At 37.4% G+C, this 27,644-nt stretch overlaps 2 protein-coding genes across 2 annotated transcripts; one reads left to right on the top strand and one right to left on the bottom strand.

Annotated features, from left to right (window-relative positions):
* Nucleotides 1-2,078: 2,078 nt before the first annotated feature.
* Nucleotides 2,079-13,118, top strand: jak3 (Janus kinase 3 (a protein tyrosine kinase, leukocyte)). Its single transcript, XM_026323576.1, has 24 exons — nucleotides 2,079-2,232; nucleotides 2,986-3,214; nucleotides 3,312-3,429; nucleotides 3,518-3,635; nucleotides 4,193-4,338; nucleotides 4,466-4,763; nucleotides 5,242-5,364; nucleotides 5,483-5,640; nucleotides 5,740-5,851; nucleotides 6,223-6,403; nucleotides 6,995-7,119; nucleotides 7,344-7,475; nucleotides 7,555-7,642; nucleotides 8,015-8,139; nucleotides 8,358-8,496; nucleotides 8,658-8,809; nucleotides 9,067-9,217; nucleotides 9,341-9,468; nucleotides 9,927-10,116; nucleotides 10,764-10,888; nucleotides 11,047-11,219; nucleotides 11,688-11,805; nucleotides 11,895-12,008; nucleotides 12,205-13,118. Exons 2-24 carry the CDS (start codon nucleotides 3,019-3,021, stop codon nucleotides 12,322-12,324), a joined length of 3,330 nt encoding a protein of 1,109 aa, XP_026179361.1. The 5' UTR covers nucleotides 2,079-2,232; nucleotides 2,986-3,018; the 3' UTR covers nucleotides 12,325-13,118.
* Nucleotides 13,119-19,855: 6,737 nt separating this feature from the next.
* On the bottom strand, nucleotides 19,856-26,584 carry LOC113139580 (N-acetyllactosaminide beta-1,3-N-acetylglucosaminyltransferase 3-like). Its single transcript, XM_026322878.1, has 2 exons — nucleotides 26,513-26,584; nucleotides 19,856-22,612 (listed from the first exon to the last, which is right to left on the bottom strand). The coding sequence occupies exons 1-2, from the start codon at nucleotides 26,518-26,520 to the stop codon at nucleotides 21,490-21,492; spliced, it is 1,131 nt and encodes a 376-aa protein (XP_026178663.1). The 5' UTR covers nucleotides 26,521-26,584; the 3' UTR covers nucleotides 19,856-21,489.
* Between the last annotated feature and the right edge of the window lie 1,060 nt (nucleotides 26,585-27,644).

Here is a 27,644-nt window from a genome sequence, read left to right as displayed (position 1 = left end):
AAGGTGTACAAGACAGTGGTGAGACCAGCAATGTTGTCTGGTTTAGAGACAGTGGCACTGAGAAAAAGACAGGAGACAGAGCTGGAAGTAGCAGAGCTGAAGATGTTGAGGTTCTCTCTGGGAGTGCCGAGGATGGATAGGATCAGGAATGAGTACATCAGAGGGACAGCTCATGTTAGATGTTTTGGAGAAAAAGCCAGGGAAGCCAGATTGAGATGGTTTGGACATGTTCAGAGGAGGGACAGAGAATACATTGGTAAAAGGATGCTGAGGTTAGTGCTACAGTGAACATGGCATAACTGTAGCTGCCGTTCATGAATTAAACTACTTTTAACATCTACCTTTCAACCTTAAATACTCACTTTAGGTGTGTCACTTTAATATGCTTACTCTCATGAGAATAAACAACAATGCAGACAAACAGAAACATGCTAAGAAAGATAAGGAATAAACACAACATGTCAAATAGGCCACAACACAGAGTTATCATTAATTAAGAGAACATATAATCCTGAACATTATAATGTTTGCAGTTTAAAACAGGTGGTTTCTTTATAGCTTAACAGGAAATTGATAAAAACCTTGCTGCTGAACTGGGAAACCACAGTTGTCAGCTGCTTCTGTTTTCCTGTAATGTTAGATGAAACAAGAACTGCATTTGCTTTCACCAAGGGACAGTGTTCATTTCATATGAATCAAAAACGATCAAATTACAAAGAATCATCTCTGATTCTTAAGGGTGTAATTTCCCTTATGATCTTGACCTTTAAACATAAACTAAATGTGAAATTTTTTCAGATTTAAAGGAGGGCATCTTTAATTAATAAGAGATGGAGATTTGTGTCTAATTTGTGTCTGTGTGATTTTTTTTGTGTTTTGTGTGTTTCTGTGTGTATAGTTAGTTAGTTAGTTCAGTAGATCAAAGAGAAAATGTCAGGTCATATTGGCAATGTGCTGAAAAAAGATACCAAATAATCTGGTATATAGAGATAAATTAGTATTTAAAATGGCCAAAACAGTTGAAGAGTCCAAAGGGTTAAATCTTCACTAGTATTGCTAGTCATGAAGCTTAACTTTAAATTTTGTACAGCAAAAAGGGTTTTTCCACATGGGAGAAAAGTGCTCGGAAATTTCACTATATTACGCAAATTAGATTTTGAAATACAATATCATCTGTGCACATTTAATATTTGTTCAGACGATTGTAATAGAGGAAATCAAATATCTGTGCTGGGGAAAGTTTTATGGAACTATTTAGCTTTGATGGTGATAGTGCAAGAGGAGAGGCTCAGGAACATCAAGATCATTATGAATTAGGTTTGACCTAAATTGCAACCAATGGTTTTACCATATTTTCCAGACTATAAGTTTTTTTTTTTTTTTTTTACTCCTCTGGCTTGTCCTGTGACTTATACAGCAAAGCGACTTATATGTGTATATTTACAGTAATTTTGTAAATATACACAAAATTAATTAGTAAAATAGTGACTAACGAGTAGTCCCTAGCGTTAGATGGCACTATTGACTCAATTAAAGATAATACTGTAATGTTTGACACGGATGAATGGATGTTATGCCTAGCCTACATTCTTTATAGGCTAATTTAGACTTTAATAGGTATAATTAGAAATACGACTTATGAGACTTATATATGATTTTTTTTTTCTGTTCATTAAGGCTGTTTCTGCTAGGAGAGACTAATCCGGCATTCCGGTGCAATTTATATCCATCATTACTGCAAGTGCTAGTGAGGCAAAAATTGTTATAAACTTTTTACATAAAATATTTTCAGATTTAGTCTTTTGAATGTTTCATAGATGATGATATATTTAATAAAAAGATCTGTAGTACAAATATAGCATTTTCATGACGCGCTTCATTTTATAAAAAAAAAACTGAATAATGTGAGAACACTTGTGTACAGCCCATTGTAAATCCTGATATGGTTATCAAGGTACAAGGTATTCACAACAGGGTTATCAGTCAAATATGCTGAAAAGTGATGCAATTTGTTAAAATGCTCAGTTTTAAATGTCTTTGTAAATGCATTAGATCAGTCAGGGGAGGAAAACAGCTTGACAGAGACAAACTGTTGACTCTCATATCTGCTTGTCTGAATCAGGAAATCCTAACTTCCTGTCAACACACACAGTATAAACGCAGAAGTCAGAAGAGAACAGGTTTACAGGAAGAAATGATCGAGATGATGTCCTCTGTCGTACAAATGTAAAGGTAACTGTTCAACAAGACTTTTCAATAGAGTGAAATCTAAAAATTGCTATTTTTATATATTGTTTAGATATGTCTAAGTTTTAGTTTATATCAGCAAGGCCCACATTACAATGTGGGGAATGTGCTCGGACTGTCTTAGCTGCTCTATGTTTTAGCTTCATCTGCAACTGCCTTTCAACATCTGTTCAGTTGCTGCTGTCTGTATATTTCGAATGTATTGTTAGTGTTATTAATGACACAGTATTCTCATATAACATAACATAATATTTCATGCAATTTACGTACTGTGTTCCTGATTTAGCTACTGCCAAACATGGTAAGCAGTTTCATGTGACATAATGGAAATCCCCAAAAATCTATATTTGGTATTTCAAAACATCCATTGGTGTTAGTTATACTTAAATAAAAACCTGACTAAACAAATATACAAAGCCTTATGCAACAAACATTACAGTGCTATGAAACATAGCATAACAGTACCAGTCAGAGCCTTGGCTGTAGGTTTATTGTGTAAGTGTGATTATATATAGGCATATATATAAAGGCTGGGTGGACATTGTGACTCTGAGTCACTTACCATTATCTACAACCAACACATGTGAGCTATTCACAAAACTATATGAGTTTGTGTGAGTTCAGCAAACCCTCCAGTTTCTGAACAATGACAATGTGATCAACATTCCTAAGGCAGAAATGATTTTCCAGATTCAACTCTAAGAAGCTACTTAGCAAATTTCTGGTTTATTTTTATAGTTCTAGAGTCTGTTGATACTCTCAGAAGCACCCATGGATCTCACTGAGGAGTTGGCTCCTCTGGTGATTAGAGACCGAGGAGGCAGCCAGAGGTCTAGTTCAAGCACTGGTCCTGGTTTACAAGTGCATCTCTACTTCTTCCCTGCCACAAAGGATGCAACAACAATTCACATTTTGTCTGGCCAAATCTCAGCTGAAAATGTCTGCATCCAAGCAGGAAAAAAATGTGGTAAGATTACAATGACATATCATAGGTCTGACAGAATGCATTTCATGGCTAATACCAAAGTTTGTATGTATAATGATTTTATGATTTGCTTCACCAGGAATCTTACCAGTGTACCAAAGTCTTTTTGGTTTGGCATCTGAGGATCTCTCATTTTGGTATCCTCCATCACATGTATTCAACACAGATGAAAACTTACGAGTCCACTTTAGAGTAAGGTAGATGAAAATTCGCTGAACAATTACATTTAAAATTAATGTGTAATAGCATTTGATGGGAAATAACAGATTCTTTTCTGGCATGCAGGTTTTTCTTCGGAAACTGGTTTGGACAAGGACCAAGAGCATCGTACCGGTACAGTTTGACCAGAAACAGAATCAGTCCAGTGCTTGACTGCAGTGTCATTGATTATCTCTTTGCTCAGGTAAATTGTAAAATAGGAAACTTGCTTTATGCTTTATATTGAATCTTAATTGAATAATACATAAAATACAGCATTACACCAGTAAAAGCTTCTGAGTAGGACTGACGGTACTAAATTGATACAGCAATGGCTCATTATGTAAAATATGCAATAACACCTCTGGCTTCCAGTGAGACCACATATTTTTAGTTTCTCTTAATTACTATGAGATTCTGCAATTTGACCCCTTAATAAAACTATACAAAATGACATAAAACAATCTGATTTTCCTAAGTGTAAATGAAGATAAATTATTCCTGTCTCCGTTCGGCCCACATAAATCATGTCTTCCTAAATCACATTTAGACAATAGACACCAATATGAACAGTTTACTGGTAATAAATCTTATGTATGGTATAAAGATTAAATGTAAAGTCCTCCAAAGTTCTTACAGCCTAAATTGTTTATTCTATAGTATGATATGTGTGCAGTATAAAAGATATTACAATTTGCACTGTTTGCAAATTGTACAATGTTTTATGTAATTGATTTCTAATTGATTTCTTTTTGCACACAGCTACGAAGTGACTTTATTGCTAGTGAGGCAGGAGTTTCTCCACCTTTGAGTGCCCAAGAGGAATGCCTCGGCCTTGCAGTACTGGACTTGTGGAGAATGGCTAAAGAACGCCGCCAGAGTGTAAGAGAGCTCTGCAAGACTGTCAGGTATATATTTGGGTAATATTTCAATATTGGCTGCCAGAGAAGCTAGTAATTGTTGCTTTACATAATTTAGATTTCTCATACAACATATCAGTATCAGTAATATCACGCCATATTGTATACTCTACAGCTACAAATCATGCCTTCCGAAATCACATCGTCATGACATCCAGAAACGAAACCGCCTGGATCGTTATCGAATCCGAAACACCCTGAAGCGTTTCTTAAAGAAGATTGGAAACTGCTCTGTGGATGAGTGTAGCTTGAAAGTGAAGTACCTCATTGAACTGGCTGGTATCGAGCCATCCCTAGGAAGTGAAGCTTTCCCAGCGGATTCTTCTGGCTCACATTCAAAGTCAACTCTCATACGGGTCACTGGAGAAACTGGAATTCAAACCAGCAGAAGATCTCATCCAGATGATTCTGTGGTAAGAATATTAAATTAAGTTAGATAGAAGTGCTAGTTAGTTAGTCTTCCTTCTGTTAGACCTACAGTACATTCATGATACATATCAACAAGAACAATCAACAATTTTTGTACTCTCAACCATGGAAAAAATATTATAAACTGACCTAAGTTTTTTTTTTTTAAACCAAAGTAAGGTTATATGCAAAATAAGGTCTTATTGCAGGTCTTTCCTTGCCTAAACTGAGGTGAGTCTCACTGTAGGCTGTTAGCCTCAGCTTTTAATTTAAAATTCCTTTGCCTTATTTTGTTGTGTGACTTATTAGACTCAAATCCCTTTATATTTATGAAGTCCTTTTAAGTCTTGCATTTGTAATGCCTTGATGTAGCCCCTTTGAAGTGCCTATATGCAAAACATAACCTACATGGTCCACTGCTCATATTCCCCACCTCTGAATTACAAGATGTTGCTGAAAAAATTGACTTTGCTTTTTTTCTAGGAGTGGCAGACCTTCTGTGATTTCCATGAAATCATTGACATTAGTATAAAGAGAGTGTGTCAAGAGCAGGCTCCCCACGACAGCAGGATGGTGACTATAACACGCAAAGATGACAGATGCATGGTAAAACACATACACACATATACATACATACATACGTACATATATATATATATATATATATATACACACATATATAGATGATGCATGCTTATTTAATTGTCCTTGGTTTACTCTACAGGAAGCTAGGTTCCACAGTTTAAAAGAAGCACTTTCATTTGTGTCACTTGTTGATGGCTACTTCAGATTGACCACTGACTCTAGTCATTACTTCTGCCAAGATATCGCTCCTCCAAGTATTCTGGAAGGCATAAAAAATCACTGTCACGGCCCAATCACGTAAGTCATTTTGACAATTACTGATTTAAACACAAACTTTAATAGGCATTAGCATTATGATATTTTTCTTAATATTTTTCTGTGATCTTGTTTAAACAGATCAGAGTTTGCAGTCAACAAACTGAAAAAATCAGGATTTAAAGGTGGTACATTTCTTCTGCGTCAGAGTCCCAAGAACTATGACAACTTCTTCCTCACTGTTTGTGTTCAGGTAAAGTTTTCTGTTGAGGTCATAGATAAGAAATGACTCCAAACAGCAATTTACTAGTTATTCCTGTACACATTTTACTATGTAGTTAGTTTGTAGCCAGCTTCTCAGAGTAGCTTGCCTGTATTCAAAACCCTTGTGACTGCAACTGAAAAAAAAGTGTAGTCTGGAGATTACATGTCTCTGTGTGTAAGTTTACCTCTATGCAGATGATGCACTTGTTTTTCAAAACATAAACGGAAAAGCCTTCACTCAATATGAGTGTAAATCAGTCATCTTAGAGAGATAAGCATCTGCACACGTCTTTGCAAAACGTACTATGTCGCTCTATCATATTGCACAATGTTACTTCTTTTACATTTCAATTTAAATAGACCCCACTTGGACTTGATTATAAAGACTGTCTCATCATTAAGAATGAGCACTACAGTCTTCCGGGTGTCCAGAAATCCTTTTCTAGCTTGAGAGAGCTGACCAGCTACTACCAACACAACAAACTGCTTCTGGCTGAAGTACCTGTCAAGCTGGCTTGTTGTTGTCCACCCCGACCCAAAGGTATGTTTTCACACATACATTAGATAATATTGTTTACATACACTGATGATACTATATACTGTGGTTAAGATATTTATATGTACACCATTTCCTTCATGCCCAGTCACAATAGAGCATATGTTTGTCAACATTTCAACAGGCAGGTTGTCAAAGTCTAAAGCACACAATTAAGGAAGAAAACAGATCTATCCATATTAAGTATGTTAGCATGCACACTAGAATTACAGATAAGACATTTTTGGGGCATCCCTTTATGTTTTTGTGCATGTAGACATCATATCCCAGTTGAAATCACCTATTGTCCATCTCTGGAGAACCCCATATATTCTAGTTGTGTTATTTCAAAAGATACCAGCATACTGTTTTAATTAGCATGTTATGCAGGTTGTTACTTGTCTGTGCATCTTCATTTCAAAAACATTCGAAAAGATGATGGTATCAAATCTATATATTTAAGTAAGATTATTCTGAATGGTGTTTAAAACAGAGAAAGAAGACTCATAACTAGGACACATAAAATGAGCATCTAAAGTTGCATTGCAAGCTGCAAAAACTGTATTAAATAAAAAACATTTTCTGCTGTTGATGCAGAGCTCACGAATCTCATCATCATATGCAACAGCACAACTGTAGAAGCTCAAGGGTCCCCAACATCAGAAAGGAACAAATTCAGTCACATCCAGTTCCACATGATCAAATATGAAGACCTGAAATGGGTGAGTGTGTAGGCTAGACTCCAACTGTACGTACTAGGTTGGGTACTACTAGTACCACATTGCTCCAGTTAAACCTAGCACTATTACAGCTGCTTCTGGGTTATGAATTCTATTGTTGCTCCAACTGCTACTACCACAATGACACTGTAGTTAAACCAGAGGTTCAAAGGCAGGGAGCTATTTGTTTATCTAATTGTAGGCTCTGTATACATTTTTCCTCTAAGGAGGAAAGCCTAGGCCAGGGATCCTTCACTCGAATTTTTAAAGGCTGCAAAACAGACATTCGCGATGGGGAGAAACATGTGACAGAAGTTCTACTGAAAGAGCTTGATGTCGTTCACAAGAACTGCTGGGAGGTTTGTTTTGTTTAGAATAAAATTCACTAAAATTACTGGTTATTCCTAGATCTAACATATTGTCTTTTCTTCTTTTTAGTCATTTTTTGAAGCTGCCAGTTTGATGAGTCAGATTTCACATAAACACCTACTTCTCGTCTATGGTGTTAGTGTTCATGGAGTTAAAAGTAAGTCCAAACCTTATCTCTCATTTGATTTGCTGCGTACTTAGAAGATTGATGAAGCTGAAGTGCTGTAAATGTTGATGTGCTGTTGAGCTGTTTGAGCAATCCACCATCAATTTTCCTTTTTAGGTCCTTGTAGAGATAAAAAATCTGATTGCATTGCTTAAACTATGCTTTACTTATAATTTTTTCTCTGTCTCTCTAAAATACTGTATCTTTAATTAAACTAAATTCAGGAATAAAATTAATTCATTCCTTTCATATTGAGCACGATGTGTCACAAGGACCAGCTTGGTCCTTTTGTATTTGGTGAGCATTTCTGACTCTAAGTTGTTTATGTACAGCTGTTCAAACAAACCTTGTTGTGCTTTTCAGATATCATGGTGCAGGAGTTTGTCAAGTACGGGGCCCTTGACCTTTACTTGAAGAGAGGGAGATCTGTGTCAGTGAGTTGGAAACTTGACGTAGCCAAACAGCTCGCATCTGCTCTCAACTTTCTGGTATGATAGACTTCAAGATAGGCTTTGTGAAGTGAAGCAGTTCCTATTGTTCAATTTTTATATCTGTTTTTGAAAATGCATCACTTCTAAAGTGAACAAGGTTGTTGAATTATAAAAATCCTTAGAACACATAAAAACACACAAATATCCCTGTCCTTCTCTGTTAACTAACCAGTGCAGCACACTATAATGAATTAACTTTTACATGTAACTGGCAGGAAGAGAAGAATATCGTTCATGGAAATATCTGTGCTAAAAATCTGTTGCTGGCCAGAGAAGGTGACCCATCACAGGGCAGCTTTCCTTTCATCAAGTTGAGTGACCCAGGAATCAGTGTGGTCATGCTGGGCAAAGATGGTAAAGCAAAGACTGTTTTCTAATCTCGCTGTAACCAAGTCTGGCATCGTAATTCTGTTTTATCTGCCATAAAGAACAGTCAGAGGAGAAATGAAGCAATACCTTCTGAATAATGTTTCTGTTGCCTTAATATATATGTACTTCTCTGCATGTTTGTTTAGTGATCTTGGACAGAATCCCCTGGGTGGCCCCTGAGGTGCTTGAGGCTCCAGACAACATGACTCTTGAGTGTGACAAGTGGAGCTTTGGTGCCACTGTCTGGGAAATCTTCAATAATGGGAATGCTCCACTGCGAGGTTGTGATCTGGAGCAGGTACTGAAGAATTCTAAGTACTAGTGCCTACAGTCTAACCCAGAGATTGCAAAAGCAATGGAAAAATCGAATGAAATCAAATCAAATTAAATATATAGGCTATCAGTATACACAACCCCAGTTGTTTTTTCTGTAAAATGAAGGAAGACAGAGAAAGTAGAATGCAATATAGCAAAATACATTCAAGCAATAAACTAAAAGTTAGAAGAAAACTTTGATACAATCCATAATGTGGGCTATTGGCATGTTTTCTGTAGAAGCAGCAATTTTATGAGAACTTCCAGCAGCTGCCTCCCTCCCAGTGGACAGAGCTAGCTGATCTGATCAGTCAGTGTATGGACTACCAAGCAGCCTTTAGACCTTCTTGTCGCAGTATTATCCGTCAACTCAATAGTCTGATCACTTCAGGTAATAATATAATAATTCTATTAATATAAATACATATAATTTAAGACAAAAATAGGAAAATGCTATGTACATTTATAGTGTCCAAGCACAGATCTTCACTTCCTTCCACTTCCTTTATGGCAGACTACGTGATACTACACGCAACTGAGCCCGTCACACAGAATCCTGTATGGAGAGTCCTCAGCCCTTCGCAGCATGAGCAGACACTGTTTGAAGAGAGACACCTACGATACATTTCTCCTTTGGGAAAAGTATGTATTTAGCATTAGAACAACTACAGGGACCACAATATTTACAATAAACAACATGGACATTATGCAGAGCCACCAATCAGTGTACTGATGATCATGATCTAATGTTTTAACAGGGGGATGAGGTCATTTCATATATGCCTCTTACACATGTACAATTAAAATGGAACTGCATATTTTCTAGTTTAAAAATGCAAACAATTTAGCAATGACTTGCAGTAATTCATGAAACATTAGGAGTTCATTAGTGGCATCCAACATATTGTCTTTGAACAGACAGAGAAGAGCATATTAAATAAAAACTACTGCCAGACAAGTATTTTACAGTAAGCTGTGTCTTTGCACAGATAACCTTTCTACATTCTAAAGTGCTCATAAAATCTATGCAATTGCACATTCATTTCTTTTTAATTTTTATTTTTGGGTGTCACCAGCTGAGTAACACAAAACTTTTCTAGGGAAACTTTGGCAGCGTTGAACTCTGTCGTTATGACCCATTGGGTGACAACACTGGCGAGCTGGTTGCTGTGAAGAAGCTGCAGCCCAATAAGCAGTCAACTGTGGACGACTTCCAGAAGGAAGTCAACATGCTCAGCATTTTGCATTGCGACTATATCGTCAAATACCGAGGAGTCTGCTACAGCATGGGTAATAATAATAATACTAATAATACTAATACTACTACTAACAATATATAAACAATATAATAATACTAAAATAGCAACAACAATAATAATAATCAGTCACTGTAAATAGCAAATAATGTACGAACGAAGGAAAAAACTGTCTCAAATTTGAATGTCTAACTCATCACTCATCTTCCTAATTTACTGGTATACGTAGTTAGCTTTCATTGTGCTTCTCTTTTATTGTAAGTTGCTTGTAATGACTTTTCAAATCACAGTTTTTTTTTTCTTAATATAGTAGGCAAAAACTATAAAGTTATACTGTACGTGGCATTATGCAAGGATTTCGACTTGAATCTGCTTTACTATTTAGGCAAAATCTTAACAGAATAAACCAGATTGGTAAAACTGAAGTTTAGTGAGTTAGATTTACATTAGAATAATGTACAAACTGAACAAATAGTTCATTTATGTCAAAATGTCAGGAATATATCCCCAGAGTATAGATTGTGTTTCATACAGTACAGGACTAATGATGTTACGCTAACCTTTAGAGTATCCATCCAGCACAGGACCCAGTACTGGATTTTAAATCAGTCTTTAGCTGACTGGAAAACAGTGTAGCTGTTGGGTTCGGAAGGTTGCTGAGTAATGTTTCTCTGTTCACAGGTCGCCTGAGTATGAGCTTGGTGATGGAGTATCTGCCCTACGGCAGCCTGATTGGCTACTTAGAGAATAACCAACATAACATCAATACCAGGCGGATGCTGCTCTTTGCTTCTCAGATCTGTAAGGTAATCAGCTATATGAGCTTAATTCCCACAAAGGAATTATCTGTAATACAATATTAAGGTTCTGTTGCTCAGAAAAAAATATATTAAAAATTAGGTAAAAAAAAGAAAGTTTCATTTTCTTTTGTTTTTCTGTTTTAAATCTGATTTTTTTTTTTCAGGGAATGGAATACCTGCAGACACTGCGTTATGTGCACCGAGACCTTGCAGCCAGAAATATCCTCGTGGCCAGTGAATCACTGGTGAAAATTGCTGATTTTGGGCTGACCAAGATTATTCCTTCTGACAAAGAGTACTATCGAGTCACACAGCCTGGAGAGAGCCCCATCTTCTGGTATGATTTCTCATGTATAAAAACTCTAAGTCTTTTTTAATCCATCCTGTTAAAGGATAAGGCCAGTGGCGCTTGATTTGTTTTTCAGGTTTCAAAAATCCCCAAACCCAATCAATGAATCACAATCAATGAATGAGTCACTGTTTTTAAGCTTGAGTAAATCTACCTCTGCAGCAGAAAGTGAATAAGCATAGCATCCAAACTGATTGTCTGCAAATACAAGTAAAAATATCATGTTGCGTGTTTTGAAACAAATGTTTTGCATTTCTACCTACTACAGGAAATAGGACGATGCCTTTCTCTTCCATACAAAAAAGGGACAGTCAGAGAGTGAAGCAGACATAGTTTGTTTCCTTAATTAAATAATTAAAAGAAGAATACTATATGGCTTTGCTGTAATTATGTTTAAATTGAAGTTATTTTAAGTTCCTGGAGGTCTAATGGCCATACACTGCTCCTCTGATGCAGGTACGCTCCAGAGTCAATCAATGAATCCAGATTCTCGCACAAGTCAGATGTCTGGAGTTTTGGAATTGTTCTTCATGAGCTTTTCTTCTACTGTGACAACAAGTCCAACCCAAAAAGAGTAAAAAAAAAATTACTAATCAATATACATGTGCATGTACAATGTGTGTTTTTCCCTTTTAAAATGTTTTATCCATGCTTCTGTTTTAGCTGTACATGCAGGAGATTGGACACAGCGTGCAGGGTCCATCCATTTCAATGCATCTGGCAAACATTCTAAAAAATAACTGGAGGTTGCCATCTCCACCACACTGCCCACCCAAGGTATGTTCAAAGTTTAAATACATAATGACACTTCCCAAAACAATGTTTGTCCTTTTCATCTTAGCTATTGTCATAATAAACCTGTTATTTTAACCCTTAAATCCTCCCTTGGTCTCTGCAACTGTATACTGATAATATGACCATTTCTACCCGTTGTGGAAAATCACATTTCATATTTTACTGATTGTAACACCAGGTGTACAGTTTGATGAGGCAGTGCTGGGCGTACAACTTCGATGAGCGGCCATGTTTCTCTAGCCTGGGAAACCAAATTGAAACCATCATGCAAGATGAGAGAGAGAACCCTAAAGGCTGACAAGGATCCTTGTTGAGTCTTTAACCCAGGTTGAAATAATTTTATTTGGTGTTCCAGTGGAAATTCAGTTCACACAGGTGATACACAGCGTTGGACAGCGTTCAATTCGTAAGCATTCATTTTCACGGGTAAACTTACTGAGGGTAGAAAGTAATGTTATCTGTAAGCTCATGTAATTTAATTTCTGTGATTACGTGTGGATCACTTGAGTTTGAGACACACACAAAATACACAGCCACAGAGTGATACAAATAGACTGTCCCTCACCACTCATAAAATCTTTTTGTTAACCTTTTATCTAAATATCTAAAAGTCTTTTTAAATGCTTTGAGCATGGTTCACCAATGCATTCTAAGATTTGTGTTAAAATTCATTCATTCATCCATTATCTATAGTTATTCCTAATTAGGGATCTGCTGGAGCCTATCCCAGCTCTCTTTGGGGGAAAGGCATTGGTACACACTGGACAGGTCATGTATGCACATATATATGTACTAGTTTTTGTCTTTCTGCATTTAAACTGCAATAGTGTTGTTTTGCATTGTGGACTATGTTGTGTTTTGAATCATTATTTACTAAGTTTGAAACAAAGCAATGATGTGGCAGCAACTTTACTATATGTTTATTGACATAACTGATTTTATGGCCAGTGCATCATTATGGATTGCCTTGAAACTTCATACGGTAATTCTTGCTCACATCAGGATGAACTTAACAGTTTTTCATCTAGTGCCATTATTAAATGAATGTTTTTATTTGTCTTTGGTATATTAAAGTTCACTATGTAAGTAAAACATTTAATATTTTTTATTATCACATCACCAAACACATTAACGCAGAGGCAATTAACCAATGCAGAGATATAATTTACCGTGGAATAAGCCTCCAGCTTTCTGCTAACAAGAACTTCCACCACTAATTTTAATTTAATTCAATTCAAAATTATGAATCTGTCCAATAAATGTTCAGACTGGCTAAACTAAAGTAAATTTCAACTTAAAAGTATAGATCTATAGGATTTCTTTTGTCGCACTCTTAAGTTTCGCAATTCTTAGTTATTGTCACTTTTTCCTTTAATAAGTGTAGAGTACATTTTAGCTTGTAACACAATCCTACCATACCAGTGTTGTCCAGGGGGAAACTGAGAAAAAGGCGAAGTCCTCCTCAGCGTAGATGAAGTTCAAATGCTGGCTCATCATCTCCTTCAGGGAGAGACTCCAAGATCCAGGTACTGTGTCGTCAGGGTCTCCAAAATTTAGCCTGTATGAGATTATGGCTCTTAATTTCCTAAATTAGACCATGAACTGATTTACAGCACAGAATATCTTAAGCAAATCAAGTAAAAGTGATATTACCAATGCTTTTGATAGCGTCTCCTACAAATAAAACTGCTTTCACACGGAATAAATGCACCAAACGTGGTGCAGAAATACTAAATTAAGAAAACAATAACAGTGTACAGTCTCACATCTGTAAAATGTTGTGTGTACCACTCATTCACACATTTCAGTACGGATAATATAACGTTACACATTAGCTCACTTAGCTTAGCAGGAAATTCACTCACCAGAGGAAGAAATAATCCACGACTCACAGGTCCATAGATTTTCTGTCACGCTGCTTGTCTACAGTCCTAAAAACAGGCTCTAGTGTCCATTTAGTTCGTTATTTTCAACCCTTTAAACCGTTTTTCTTACTCTGTATTAGCTCGTTTCTGCGTAGCATCGCCCTTTTTGGCGGAGAAGGGCGGGACTTAATTGATTCCTCCAATAGGAAAAAGCCACTGTAGCTAACAAATGACAGAGAGATTAACTATCCATCCACCTGGTTCTTTTTTTCTCTGTAAGATATAAAATAGGCCATTATAGTATAATAATAGTAGTGTAGTTAAGTATTATTATACTAATATAGTAGTATAATTAAATACGGATAATATAAATTTAAGAAACACATTGTTTTTTGTATTGGGGTCAATGGATTATTTTTACTTTTGTATTGGAAAATGTGTTTTACTGAAAAAGTGCAGCATGGTGACTTGGTGGTTAGCATTTCTGCCTCACAGTAAGAAGGTTCCTGGTTTGAAACCCAGCAAGGGCCTTTCCATGTGAAGTTTGCATGTCCTGCCTGTGCCTTTGTCTGTGTGTGTGTGTGTGAACCAGAGACCGGTGAGAAATCACCATGGCAGCGGATTTGTTGTTATACGTCCCTAAAATGGATTCGTGGTGCTTAGACACCAAAACACTAGTTCTGCCTGCTACATGTTGTGACAAAGGTTAAAAAAAACACCCAGGGGCAGTTTGTCAAACACTGGTCTATATCAAGATTAGGGTACATTTTATTGTCATTGAATCTAAGCAAATCTAATCTTTATCCTTGCTGGCACTATGGGGGAGTGAATGTGGGAAAACAAGTCAAAATACACAAAAAGCAATGGAAACATGAGGCTCTACTTGTGTCTCTATTGAGTATCTAAGTTGATAACAGTAAGCATGCAGCTCTATCAGTGTTAAGATGTTCATTTATACTAGTGTGTATATCAGCCCAGAGCTCCAACAGAAAATAAACAAAAACAAAAATTTCCCACATAAATTCCAGAACATAGAACAAATGCTGCAGTTTTGGCATGTATTCAATCAATTCAATCACTATATATTTATTTAGAGAATCAAGGTCTGAAACAAGAAGAAAGGAAAAACAAAAAACAACCAATTGTTGTGCTGTGTCTGTTCATAAAAAAATATTCCTGAGCGCCCTCTTATGCCTTTGGAATAATGTTAACTCAACTACACATACATTGGCTAATGGTGGCCAATTCTTTGATGGCAAAATACGTTTTAATGGGTAAAATTAAGCCTGATTCTTTTTTTTTTTTTTTTGCAACCATGGTTGCGGTGCATGGTTTTTGCAACCCAGTCTCATATCATTTCGTGACATAGTAACAAAATTTAAATCCATTATTTTGTGCACGCAGACACGATTTCTCTGCTTTTCTCGTAACATCAACCGCGAGTTTTACATTCATTCATTTGTACAACTGTCATGAGTCCCTCTGGGGACTTCCTGCCAGAGGACTCTTATTGTGTTAAGACTTCCTTCTCCCCGTGTTCTAGTTCCTGGCAGCTTTACGTTAATTATCTTTGATTATGAGTTGCACCTATGTTCAATTACCTGTTGTGTTTTCCCTTACTTATAGCTCGCTTCTTCCTTTGTCCCCTGCCGAAGCATTAGTTGCTTATAGTTATTGTTATAGTTGGTGTTCGTATGCTGAAGTGTGTTTGCGTTGTGACCGTCTCACTCGGTCCTTTCGAGTCTTACCGTGTAATCGGGTTCTCTAGCTTGGCATTGTCTTGAGCCCTGGATATCCCAGGGGGAAATAAAACCTGGTTTGTCCTGCATTTGGGTCCTCACCTCTCCTCCTTCACACCACTCCACCAACACCCCGTGACAGAATGCTTCGGCAGGGGACAAAGGAAGAAGCGAGCTATAAGTAAGGGAAAACACAACAGGTAATTGAACACAGGTGCAACTCATAATCAAAGATAACTAACGTAAAGCTGCCAGGAACTAGAACACGGGGAGAAGGAAGTCTTAACACAATAAGAGTCCTCTGGCAGGAAGTCCCCAGAGGGACTCATGACAACAACTGTCTCTCGTACCTCCAAGTTTTTGCACACAACTGTAGGCTTAATCTATATTTGTGCAAAATTTGTAATATATGTATATGGTTATGGTTATCACTGCAGGGTGGAACAGCAAGGTGTTACTTAGGGACACCAGAAAGAGGCCTAAAGCAGGTTTTTCTCCTACAGTAGCCCTTTAGCAAATTCGGGGATCAGCAAAGAGCATTTAACAAGAGTTGTTTTGAGCATTTTAAATGGCTGGAGTCCTTTGTGGCCAGAAACTCAGTGTTCTGCTCGCATGTCACCACTAAGGAAGGCAGAGCATTAGTACCAAAAAAGGTTCTGGGTTTTCCAATTGGAAAAGGCGGCAGTACCTTCACGGATTCTAGCTCTAACCACCTTTCTGTGGAAAACAAGGCATCCCATTCTCAGGGCACGAGAGAATAAAGGCAACTTCCTTGAGTGTATGAAGCTCCTTAAAAAATTTGATCCTTTTTTGCAAAAATATACTCCAACCTCACATGCCACCTATCCCTCTCATTTTTTACAAAATGAAATGATCACTAGTGTTTCTTAAGGAATCACAGGAAGCATAATCAAGCAAATGTAGGCAGCTAAGCTGATTTCTGTGATGGTAGATCAGGCTAGAGATGGACAGAAACTGGAGGGGCTTAATGCACAGTCTATAACAAATACAATTTAGGAGCTGTTACAGTTGCACACCTATCTGCACACCGATCTATTGTGTGTTGCTCAATCCCATGATGGTGCATCTGTCATAAGTGGAGCAGTTGGGGGTGTGCAGACCCCCTTCAGACAGCAACACCCTGAAGCAGTATACGTGCACTGCTTTGTTCAACCTTGTCATGTGTCATACATGTAAGGCAATTCCAGTAACTTATATGTTTTTCAACCTTTTGGAGAATGTATGCACATTTTTCAGCATTTCCCTGGTAAATTACACCAAGTTTATAGAAAGAACTTGGAATGGGGCCTTCTGAACTTGTGCAGCTCTCCTCAACAAGATGGGCATGCCAGCAGAGATCAGTGAATGCTGTCCTCAAAAATCTCAAAAATATGTCTCCTTGCAGTGAATACATCAGTGGCACTAGGGATCTGTTCAAAGCTCTCTAAGTCCAGGACACTCTACATGCTGGTGATGTTCTCAAAACTCCTCAGCATAACTGAAGGCTTTCACCACTATCTGCAGGGAGAAAGGGTGGACTTGGGCAAAGCTGTCCAATACAAGGCCACAAACCTTGACAGATCTCTGCACAGATGCTGGTGCTAAAGAGGTCTTCAAGAGGGCTATGGACATCCAGCATCCAGTTGGTCCCAGGTGTTTAAGATTTGATGGCTTTTTGGTGGAGTCAGCCTCTGGGTCAACCTCAAATCTGATAAGTCCAGATGATTTCAGATGTGAGCTATTTTATCCGTGCCTGGATAGGATAATGGAAGAGCTCACCCGTCATTTTTTGAGTGTGAGAGAAGAGATTATGTCAGGTATGCAAGCCTGCAACTGAATCTCAGAAACCTTTCTCTCAGAAGATGCCCTGAAAAGGCTTATGCTGCCACCATGGAAATACAAAATAAGAAAAAAAGTCCCTTACAATGAAGGGATAAGAAAGAAAGGAAAAATCAACTTGCCTGTTGTCTTCAGTGGTTAAATATTACAATAACAAAATGTAAGTTTTTGAGCTTTTATATATAGTTAATTAGTTTCCACAAGATGTTCCACAGAATGAAGAATCTTTTTTGATGCAAATTATATATGTGTGGGCTGTTTTTGAAAATGTCATATCTTTGCAGTAAATGATATGGCATCGTATTGCAAACATCTAGTCTATTCTTTTTCATGCTGATTAACATGTTTTTCTACAACATGATCTGAGATAATTGGTGGGCTACTAGCTAGCAATGTATTTCATTTGTGAACTAATACTACCACCTAGTGGATAAGAAATGCAACAGCCTGAACATAACTATTTATTTTTTACACCACTACAGCCAAAACAATAACTCTATCTAACTAAAGCTTATTTGACATTTAGTGTTCATTCTTGAATGCGCTTTCATAGGTTACTATACTATATCTTGTGCCTTGCATTTACAAATGTATCTGTCTAACCATTGTTCTGGTTAAAAATGGAATGGATTTACATGTGATGTATCTAATTCATAACCACTTCCAAGATGCAAAAATCTGATATCCTCCTATAAGCCTCTCTACAGCTGGCCAAGGTCTTTCACTGCTGTGCTAGTTAGATATGTTGAATCTGTTTCCAGGTTAGTCTCACATTTTTTCTATTTCAATTCATTCATTAGTAACCATAAAGTTCTCCAGAGGTCAGTATTTAAAGAGGTTATTTTTCAAAAATTTCTTCCAGGGTAGCATGCCCCCGGACCCTCCTAGCATCACTGGGCTAAGCCCCAGATGTTCATAATGCCAGCACCAGACTCCTGTAAGAAGAGCACTCCTGCAAGAATTTCAGGTATCTCTCTTGATGGCATTTCCCCATAGATAACCAGACTAACTAGAATCTAGTCAGTAGATTCTGTCGCTTCTGAAATTTCCAGTTAAGCCATTGAGCTCCTACCCGGAATTTAATTGTCACCAGGAAGGTTGAGAAATAAATCAAAAACACAACATGACACAACATTAAAAAAAAAATCACTAAAATTTATGAATGCATACAGAAAAACACTGCTCATTTGTTCATGATGAGCCTACATGAAAACTAATCTTGGCATCACTCTGCCTGGTGTCCTTTCTGACCACACAGAGAGATAATTGTGCTTTATGGTCCTCCACTCATCACAAATACTTAGCCTACCTTGTCATTAGTTGATTCAGACAACAGCTTTATTTTCAATAAAGATTAAGGCAAGGAAAGCTGCCTATCAGGACTTGAGTCAATTCCTGTGCAGACCAGCTATGTGGCAAAGTTGTGTGCTTGTTTAACTTAAGCCTTGGAATGAAGAAGGTACAACTGTGGAAAACATGTGGTACCAGTTCCTAAGACACAGCACCCAGAGGATCTAAACAACTACAGGCCGGTGGCACTGACATTCCATCTCCGTCCTCTGGTGAGCTCATCGTTAGACCTGTTTCAGTTTGCTTACCCGCCTGGCATCAGGGTGGATGATGTTGTCATCTACCTCCTACACAGAACTCATTCTCATTCTTTTTAGAACAAAAAACATCCTCACAGTGCTCCCAGGCTTTTCCAGAATGAAGCCTGGGAGCACTGTGAAGATGTTTTTTGTTCTAATTTTGTCAAACTTTTGTTTCAACCACAAGGTGGTGTTATGACAATTAATTAGGATGCCTTGTATGTTGTTTGAGATTATATATATACAGGGTTTTTTATGTTCTATTCTTGTTTAGCTCCTAATGGCAGAAGCTGAAACTTTGGGCTTTTAACTTAATTTATGTGTGGTCCACATGGTTGTGGGGCCTTTGCTGTGCTTGTTTTTTTTTTTTTTTTTTAAACCAGCCATGACTAAATGTTTGTAGAGTCAAAAGATCATAGCCCACACACTGATTTGGTGCTCCTAAAAATTATTTTTATTCAGACCCAGCTGACAGGCATGAATAGAAATAATTTTTGGGAGCATCAGTTCATTGTGCAGGCTATGAACTTTCGACTCTACTGATACTGGACCTTAGCCTAAGCACCTGATGCTAAAAAGTTTGTTTACCTTAAACATGCTTCTGTGTGGCCTCCTTTTATTGCTATCATACCTTGAGCCACACCCTGAAAGAAATTCTCTAAAATATCTCTAAAATTTCCTGGTGAAGTTGGAGGCTGATGTTTAAAAAGGTCACATACTGGATTGCACTTTTCTTAAAATTATTTACCTTTTAAGGAAATAATGTAATAAAAAATGTCAATGAGGATGCTTAATGATGCATTTCTGTTAAACAATTTAACACAAAATAAAACATTGATTAGAAACATTTTACAAGCACAGAATATTCAGCGAGTTACTCATGCTTTTACTGGTGGTCCATTCTGGTAGTTTACTGGGTAGGTTGACTAGCACATCACTGCTTCTTACACATTAATCATGACTTGGCACCAAAGTGTGCAGTCTTGTCCCGGGCTCTGACAGGGTTCTCTCCCTTTGACTGACACTCCCAAAGATTAACGCTTGGTGAAGAGAATGTATATTCATTTCAGGAAAAGCCAATATATAGCTGCTTTTTACAATCTCCACAGCCCTTAGCAGTCACTACCAAGTCTACCGGCTTTAAATGCCCACTACACACATTTTGTAGGACTGAAGTTCTCTTCATTAGCCTTACACGTTGATTCCTTAACGTTAGTGCAGTATCAAACAAATGAAAACTTATTTTTAAATTATAACATGACAAACTGGTACAAATGGGCACACAACAATGGTAATGCCAACCTTCTCACCCATTGAAAACACAACCAACATTTTTAAATCTCAAATTCATGCATCCACATTTACATTTTAACCTAAGCCTAACCATGTTGCAAACTCCGTATCTTCTGTGCCATCCCTGTGTGCAACTAGCAATGCAGAGAAACAGGAGGCAGGAAATGAAAACAATAAAATGACATGGTTGACTGGACTGTTGTCCCTAACCTTTCCATAATTTTGAAATGTTAGTGTTTTCTCTTTGCTGTTGTCCTTTGGGAATTGCACTTCAGGAATCACCAGCATAACTTCCATACGCATGAAATAAGCAAAATCCAAATTATTTACACTGTAGAAAACATTTCCTGAAATTTTCACCTTATGTGTGTCCTACAAAGTTTGACTGGACTGCTGTGCCTAATTCTAAGCAATAGACAAAACATTGGGGGTAGAGGTTTAATTTGCTTATTAAATGTTTTTGGGTGGAGCTCATTGTCAACCCAGGCCTTGTTAAGTATTATACATATATATATTTGTGGATATTTTGCTTTACCAACAGCTTAAATTTTCAGAAATTATTTTCTAATGAGTAAAATGACTATGTAAACTGAGAGATGCTTATTTAGTTACTAATGTCAACTGACAAGATTCCAACCAGTGAAAAAACATTAAGACTCCGCCTACATTTCTGTATTTCAAAAGTAACAGCGTACCATGTCTGGTGAATGGGTAAGCAGAAAATTACTTTATAATAACATGTATCACATTAATGCAGTGTGTCTGTCAGCTCAGGAGTAACTACTAATTAAAGCTAATATAAAGCAGGTTTTACAAACCCATTTTTAGTGACAGAAATGGATAAGGTAAACAAACATCAGCCCATTTATTCCACTGGGACAGCTACTCATCAAAGCTCTATCTTTTCCTACTTTTGTACCAATTTGTTTCTTTTTGACTTCTTAGGTGCATAATTAACATTACAAATACAAGATGTTCCACTAGACTGTACTGAACCCTGCAGCTGGACAGTAGTAGAATAACAGTTCAAACCTTTTCCCATCATAGAAAAGACAAGGCACTCACAAGTAAAACAACAGCTGCATAAAGAAAAGTGTCTACAATCTTCATCATGATATGTGATTTAAAGTCTTTTCTTTTAGAGTCCACATTTTAGATTGGGATCACGTACTCTGTTCCACATAAGATACATCTGAATTGGAAGGAATCTGTGTACCAGTAATATGTCTTTATAATAGCAAGGATCAAATTCATCTCGGTTCTTGCTAGGAACTGGTGGCATTCCTTTAGTCTTCACACCCATATGAGACACAGGACCAAGTCCAGCTTTGAGCAAACACATACCCATGTAAACATCATCAATCGGATGAAGGGGAATGGTTTTGGACATATTGTACAGGACCAAAGCTGAATAGCCAGACAAAAGGAAGCCCCCACCACCACAGTAAGGGGTATATAAGTCTGACTCCTGCACCTGAACTGGGATAAAATACTTGCTCCCTGGTGTTCTAACAGGCCCCTCATTCTGGATCACATGGCCTGAATAAAGATGCTGGCTTCCATCGTTGCCCTTGAGGCCTTGGAGATACTCAATCATGTTGTCTGTGTTGACAAAGACATCATCATCACCATTCATCAGGAAGTGAACTTTTGGACAGTTTCTTTCCATCCATTCCAGGAAAAGCACCTGCTTCAAGGTGAGGTTGTAGAAGGAGTCACTAAAGTCCCACTGGAGGATGTCGTTGTACTCACGCTGCTCCAATTCCAGTAGCTTGTTTAGTCGTTGTTTCTCATGACCAGAATCTGTCGTTCCTGAGATGAAGATCCTTTGGATCCATGCACCATTATGTAACCTCTCTTTGGCCCAGGTTTTACGCAGCACTTCTCGGCGATCATAATTCACAGGAGAGCTTTTAATGACCAAAAGAAGGAAGATTTCTGCAGATTTTTCAGGCCCTCCACATTTGTCAGGAAGGTCCAGTAGCATGGGGAAATGGCGACAATGTTGATAGTAGAGAAAGTCTTGTATACCAACAGGAAGAGAGCTGAAATCTGGGATGTTGGCAGCAGACATATTTTGTTGACACACATAAGAGCCAGTCCTGGTGGGTGGCTTCATTTGACTCTTATCTTTTCTCACATCTATATGGAGGTGTATTGATTTTTCATCAATATAATCTTTACATAGATAAACGACCAATGCTCCAAGAGCTCCCATCAACAAGAAATGTCTTGCTCTGAGGTACACCATTCTTGAAAGTCTGAAGTTACAAAACAAAACATACATCTCATTAATTGACATTCATTAATTGATATAAAACTAAATAATAATGAATGTTTAGTTTAAGTCAAGAATCAAACATTTTGGGAATTATCTTTTTTTTCTTGCTGAGAGTTAATGAAAATTGATATTCTGTTTGTTCATGTCAGCCTGAGATGTGTTGATAAAATGATAAATAAGGGCTATGCCTATATTTTCTTACTTTCAAAAATTTCCATGAAAAGGCCAAACCAACAATGACTCTGCTATTTTAGATTATTGATATTATTTGCAATGTCCAAAGGTAAAAACACATCAGCACCTACTTTACACTATTCAGGTGAATTTATGTAGCATTTCTTTATAGGGGCATTTACAGATTGTCTAATTCATCAAGTGATAATTGGTGGTTGACATGTTTCTTTTTCATGAACAAAAAGGGTCCATCTTATTTCACAAAATATCTCCAAAGGCGAAGAATAACATGGCACAAATGAATGAAGTTCATTTTTGGGTTTTGTCTGTAGGATTTAAGGAAAGCAACAAAAACATATAAAACAAATTTCCTTATTATTTTTGTGTGTGTGCTTTACTATGCTGTCTTTTATACAGCATTTTTTCCCCCCAGGACAGTTTCTCAGGCCAGTCTCTGATAAATCAACATTTATAAAGATTTATGAACTGTAATTAAATAATGCTTTATAGATCACTTACAAGCCATAAATAACTTTTGAGTCAATCTATTGCTGCATATCCTCCATTAGTATGGTGCTAATAAGTTTTTAAAGCCCTTTTAAAGAGCTAGCTAAAAATACATGCAAAGCTAAGCTGGAGGAGGGCCTTTCACAACTTGGCAACGCAAAAGCTGTTCTTATAAAAAAGATAAAATGGATTTACTAATTATAGAGCTTCTAAACTCTTTACTGTAAAGTCCACAATATTATGTTTTGGCACTTCTTCCATCATGTTTTTCTTTTGTTTCAGCTCATATAGCTGTTGTCGAGTGTAAACCAGATTTTCCTGTTTTGTTTCCCAACTAGGATGACACCAGAAAGAGCACTTTTAACATGAAGTCTTAAGGTTTGCAAATTCATGGGGACAAAATAAGGGGCGACATCTGTCTCCATAACAGTAAATTACACAGAAACAGTATTGTTCAAAATAATAGCAGTACAATGTGACTAACCAGAATAATCCAGGTTTTTAGTATATTTTTTATTGCTACATGGCAAACAAGTTACCAGTAGGTGCAGTAGATTCTCAGAAAACAAACAAGACCCAGCATTCATGATATGCACACTCTTAAGGCTGTGCAATTGGGCAATTAGTTGAAAGGGGTGTGTTCAAAAAAATAGCAGTGTGGCATTCAATCAGTGAGGTCATCAATTTTGTGAAAAAACAGGTGTGAATCAGGTGGCCCCTATTTAAGGATGAAGCCAGCACTTGTTGAACATGCATTGAAAGCCTTAGGAAAATGGGTCGTTCAAGACATTGTTCAGAAGAACAGCGTACTTTGATTAAAAAGTTGATTGGAGAGGGGAAAACCTATAAAGAGGTGCAAAAAATTATAGGTTGTTCAGCTAAAATGATCTCCAATGCCTTAAAATGGAGGGCAAAATCAGAGAGACGTGGACGAAAACGGAAGACAACCATCAAAATGGGTCGAAGAATAACCAGAATGGCAAAGGCTCAGGCAATGATCAGCTCCAGAATGATCAAAGACAGTCTGGAGTTACCTGTAAGTACTGTGACAGTTAGAAGACGCCTGTGTGAAGCTAATCTATTTTCAAGAATCCCCCGCAAAGTCCCTCTGTTAAAAAAAAAGGCATGTGCAGAAGAGGTTACAATTTGCCAAAGAACACATCAACTGGCCTAAAGAGAAATGGAGGAACATTTTGTGGACTGATGAGAGTAAAATTGTTCTTTTTGGGTCCAAGAGCCATAGACAGTTTGTGAGACGACCCCCAAACTCTGAATTCAAGCCACAGTACACAGTGAAGACAGTGAAGCATGGTGGTGCAAGCATCATGATATGGGCATGTTTCTACTACTATGGTGTTGGGCCTATTTATCGCATACTAGGGATCATGTATCAGTTTGCATATGTCAAAATACTTGAAGAAGTCATGTTGCCTTGTGCTAAAAAGGACATGCCCTTGAAATGGTTGTTTCAACAAGACAATGACCCCAAACACACACTAGTAAACGAGCAAAGTTTGGTTCCAAACCAACAAAATTAATGTTATGGAGTGGCCAGCCCAATCCCCGGACCTTAATCCAATCGAGAACTGGTAACTTGTTTGCCATGTAGCAATAAAAAAATATACTAAAAACCTGGATTATTCTGGTTAGTCACATTGTACTGCTATTATTTTGAACAATACTGTATAATGTATAATTTTTATATCTTATTGAGTGAACAATCAAACTAAACAAAAATAATAGCTACATGTGGTTGTTTATTTTATATTAGGGTGTAGGCCCATTTGTATTTCTGCGCTGCAACATGCCATTAGGCCTATAAGTACCAATTATTTCTGCTTTGATATTGGACAAACAACAATACAGCAGAAGATAAATAGTGTTGCGCACATTTGTTTGTATTCCTTTATTCACAAAACTAGGCCAGCCTGAGTGGACAGTAACCTGAAATAGCATTTTCCTGGTGGGTCGACACACTTCATAATTTCATTTTTAGCTTTTCATTAAGAAAATGTTTTTTTTTTTTCAATAAAGAAACAATGGGAGTGGTTTATTTTCTATAGGTTACTGGAGTCAGTCAAGAGCAAAATGAGAACCTACACTGGTACATTTGTTTATTAATCAGCTTAGGTGGTATATCTGATTATTTGTGGTGGGTCGTCTGGGATAAAAAAAATGCCAGGGACAATTTTTAGTCTCAGTCCAGCTCTTGGGATTAATCAAATCATAGGCTGTGTACTCTGTTTAGCATTTTAGAGTATCAGCTTAAACCTGAGAAATTACCCTTGGAAATCAGCTCAGACTTGCTATGTCTGCTGAGGCTTTACTGAAAGATGCAATGGTATTTGAAGCATTTGGGGTTTCATGCAATTATTTACTTTGAGTACATCAGCCACACCCCTTTCTCTCTATCTCTGACATTTCAAGTAAAACCTGTCTCATGCAGTGCAAAGCTGCTGCCTCTACATTTTTAACAACAGGTGGGCAAATCCGACCGTTGGGGAGTGCAGAGAGACCGGTGAAGCAGACTACATGTGGGCTACACCAAAACCACAGCGGACAGCCTAGCCCGGTTTTCAGGTGTCACAGCCCTTCCCTATTTTGTCTGACCTCTCGGTTATTGAGAGCCGGTGTGGTTTTAGGTTACACCATAATGTTTTCCCCACTGTGGGTAAACTACTCGACGTATACATCCAAAATATGCACAGAATTACAGAAGAAATCGCATTCATTATGGATGAAGTACGGGATAAAACCGTTTTCTACGGGGTCACGTGATGGATCGTGATCAAAAAATGAGTGAGAAAATAGCTACAAATTAAGCAATATTATTTTAAAGCTTATAGTTATACGGTGTATTATTTTTTAAGCAGTATAATCAAGGTTTTGTGTAATTTCTGTGCCAGTTACTCAAGTAGGCTACTCAAAACAACAAATCGACGAATTTGTAGGCTAATCTGAATTAAATAAACGGGGGATGTTTAACTAAAACTGAAGGGCCAGTGATCTTGGCTAACTAGTGTAAACTAACAATCACAATAATTAACAAGTAAGAAACATAGTGTTGTTGTAGCCATTACTAATTAAGGAAGCGCATACATTTCAGATATCGATTTTGAAGCTCATCAGTTTTTCGAGGAATTGAACTTTGGGTATAAAAACGTGCAGCACACTGTGAAATTGATTCAATAATAGTTACCTGAACATGGCTGAGCTCTTGATGAGGTTTTTCTTTGATAATTAGTAGACGATCCGCTCCAGGTACTGGGGCTGTAAAGGTAAAAATGATGCAAGCTACAGGTTTTCACAGCAGAGTATGCAGGGCCTTTCCCCTTTGCTGAGTTTAACCAATCAGGCAGTCTGTACGTCACGGCACAATATAAGCCCCACCAGGTACCACCACCTGGGAGGTCGAAAACTGACATGTCAATGTGCTATATTTATATACAGTGCCCTCCACAATTATTGGCATCCCTAATTAAGATGTGGTAAAATTGGTCGTTATTGGGTCTTTCAGCAGGATAATGACCCAAAATATGTGGAAAAATCTACTTTTTTTTTTTTTTTTTTTTTTTTTTTTTTAGGTTTAGCAGACATAAAATCAAGCTCCTCCAATGGCCATCTCAGTCCTCAGACCTGAACCAGATTGAAAACCTATGGGGTGAACAGAAAAGGAGAGTGCATAAGAGAGGACCCCGGGCCTTGGATGATCTGGAAAGACTGTGCAAAGACGAATGGTTAAAGATCCCTCTCTCTGTATTCTCCAACCTTGTGAGATGTTAGAGGAGATTAAGTGCTGTCTTGTTGGCAAAAGGGGGTTGTACGAAGTATTAAGATCAAGGGTGCCGGTAATTGTGGCACACATGATTTCATAGACAGTCAATTATTTGATAATGTTATTTTTGGTTTTTGCTGAATAATTGTACTTCAATTAAAGGTTTTCCCTTTTTTTCTGAATTTTGGTTCTATTTTTAAAAAGAAAATTAATTTATTAGAAGCTTAAAATCCAATCTTAATCAGGGGTGCCAATAATTGTGGAGGGCACTGTATACGTGTGTGTGTGTGTGCTATATATATACACACACACACATAAACATAAAATATACAGCCTACACCTCTGAAACTTCCCTATATGCTATTTTTTGACTGTTTAAAATATGCTGCTAATTTCTGTCAACACTGTTTACATGTGTTGCAATAGCTGTTCAACCTGCACTTTATGAACATTGCACATAACACATCAAACTGCTTTACACAGAATTGTCTGCTCTTTCATGTCTACTACCTGCTGCACAATGTAGAGTCTAGCAGTAGTTTCCAGCTGTCTTTTA

The sequence above is a fragment of the Mastacembelus armatus genome, chromosome 4 (genome assembly GCF_900324485.2).
Source record: "Mastacembelus armatus chromosome 4, fMasArm1.2, whole genome shotgun sequence".
NCBI classification, from domain to species: domain Eukaryota; kingdom Metazoa; phylum Chordata; class Actinopteri; order Synbranchiformes; family Mastacembelidae; genus Mastacembelus; species Mastacembelus armatus.
Note: the sequence above shows the minus strand (reverse complement) of the source record. Positions and strands in the feature narration are given on the sequence as shown.